Source organism: Elephantulus edwardii, unplaced genomic scaffold, assembly GCF_000299155.1.
Source record: "Elephantulus edwardii isolate Elephantulus edwardi_28Jun2011 unplaced genomic scaffold, EleEdw1.0 scaffold00176, whole genome shotgun sequence".
In the NCBI taxonomy this organism is placed as follows: Eukaryota; Metazoa; Chordata; class Mammalia; order Macroscelidea; family Macroscelididae; genus Elephantulus; species Elephantulus edwardii.
In genome coordinates this window covers 6683686-6685963 of record NW_006399926.1, presented here as the reverse complement: position 1 = coordinate 6685963, position 2278 = coordinate 6683686, and the positions used below count along the sequence as shown (strand labels likewise).

The 2278-nt window shown below is 56.9% G+C and overlaps 1 protein-coding gene across 1 annotated transcript; it reads left to right on the top strand.

Moving 5' to 3' along the window:
* The first annotated feature begins 450 nt into the window (after nt 1–450).
* Nucleotides 451–1751, top strand: LOC102874908 (keratinocyte proline-rich protein-like). Its single transcript, XM_006895937.1, has 3 exons — nt 451–1068; nt 1174–1549; nt 1642–1751. Exons 1-3 carry the CDS (start codon nt 451–453, stop codon nt 1749–1751), a joined length of 1104 nt encoding a protein of 367 aa, XP_006895999.1.
* Nucleotides 1752–2278: the final 527 nt, after the last annotated feature.

The window sequence follows — 2278 nt, the reverse complement described above, 5'->3', positions numbered from 1 at the left end:
CAGCACCACAGCTCAAAGGCATCAGTTCTCCTTCTATCCTCCTTGGTCATTGTCCAACTCTCTGATGCATAACAGGTGATTGCAAAGACTATGGCCTGTATCAGACGCACCTTAGTCTCCAGAGAGACACCACTGCTCTTCAGCACTTTGGAGAGGTCCCTAATTTAAGAAGGATTATCTGGTAGGGAATTCCAGACCTTGATTTGGGTGAAGGTAGAGGTCAATGGTTTTCAGTTGCAACACTGGGCTTGAGCATGGTAGGAATTGTAATGAAGACAAAAGATGGTTAAGGTTCTGGTCTGTGATTCAAGAGGTCAAGGAGGAAAGGCAACGTAGACAAAGGAAGAAGCACAGTGGTTTCTCTGGGTCCTGGCCTCTCCTCACTAACAATCTCGCCTTTGTGACTCTTTTCTCTGCCCTCAGGTCCCATCCACCGCCTGCATCAGGACCATGTGTGAACAGCAGCAGATTCAGTCTTACCTGGCTTTCCCCCAATGCTGTGTGACGGGTTCTTTCCAAACTTCCTCCTCTTCCATTGCTTCAGGTGGCCCGGTAGTGGTCCAAGCTCCCTGTGAGATGCAAATTGTGGAATGCCCAGCACCATGCCCAGTTCAAGTTTCCCAGGTGAAGTGCCAGACTCAATGCCAGTCTAAGGTCACCGAGGGGAAGTGCAAAGCTCAGTGTCAGACTGAGACCACTCAGGTGAAGGGCCAAGTTCCATGCCAGGCTCAGACTGCGCAAGTGAAAGGCCAGTCTGAAGTTTCTAATGTGCAAGGCGCAGCCTCAGGTTCTGGTCAAACGTGCTACGTAGAAGGTGCTCCAGTTTACTATACGCAAACTTGTTTCGTGGAGTACCCAGTTCAGACCTGTATACCCGGTCCAGCTCTGCAGCCTGTTCAGACTTATATAGAATATGTCCCAGTGTGTCAGACTCAGGAAGGATTCTCTACTCAGGGTCAGTACGAGGGTTCCTATAGTAGCTGTGTTTCTCAAACGCGACCACGATCTTATAGCAGTTGTGGGCCCCAAATCCAGTCCCGGGGGGCCTACAGCAGCTGTGGCCCTCAAGTTCAGGCACAAGGTTCCTCCAGCAGCTGTGGTCGCCATGTGTACTCACGGGAGTCCTACAGCAGCTGCATTCCTCAGGGATCCTATAGCAACTGTGGCCCCCAGCTCCAATCTCGACAATTCTACGGCAGCTGCGGCCCGCAGGTCCAGTCCCGGGAATCTTACAGCAGCTGTGGACCCCAGGTTCACTCCCGGGAATCTTACAGCAGCTGTGGACCGGAGCGCCAGTCCCGATCCTCGTTTCGAACCTGTGCACCTCAATGCGTGGCCCAAGGCTCCTATGGGAGCTACACTGCACAGCGAAGGTCTCAGAGCCTGGGCCGATGTCTGCCCCTTCAACCACTGCAGTCTTCCTACCGCAGCTGTTCGCCTCCAAGCCGCTGGGGGCGCTCCTACAGCACCTGGGCGCCCTCCCGGAGTTCCTGGGATTGCTGCAGCTACTGCACCCCGCCCCGCCGCTCCGAGCCCATCTACAACAGCGGTTACACCAGCGGGACTCGCACTGCAGGATGCTCTCAGAGAGGCAGACCGAAGTGCAGGCTAGAGATCTCTTCCCCGTGCTGTCCCCCGCAGGTCCCTCCACAGAGGGTTCGTGTTCAGATTCCCCCCATCGGACGCTGCTCCCAGAGCTGCGCCCCACGTTCTTTCCGGGGCGCCTCCTGTCCAGATCTGAGCCCACGTGAACTCCCAGGTTCTAGCTTCTGCCCCTCACGCCGATTTGACCGATGTCCTGAAACATCACCGGAGCGATACCCACTCCCTCGGCCATACCCACGTCCGTGTCCACTCCCTGCACCTCGTTCCTATCCTCGTCCCTGCCCACGCCCAGAGCGGTGCTGGAGTCCAGAACCCCGCCCGCAGCCTCCACCACGCCGGCTTTCAGAACCATGTTTATATCCCAAACCAAGACCAGAACCATGCCCGGCACCACGGCCTGCTCCACGTCCACGTCCAGTGAGGTGTGAGTCCCCAGAGCCACTTCCATGCCTTCAGCCACGTGATCGCCCAGAACCGTGTCCATGTCGGGAGCCAATTCCTCTCCCAGCGCCCTGCTCAAGTCCAGAGCCGTGTGTGGAGCCCCGTGGATACCCCAGTCCGCGCTCCCGCCCCAATCCGGTTCCATGCCCAGAAGACCTAGGCTGTCATGAATCCAGTCCATGCCACCTAGACACCGAGGTGCCCAGCTGTGGCCCGGCTGCCTACAACCATG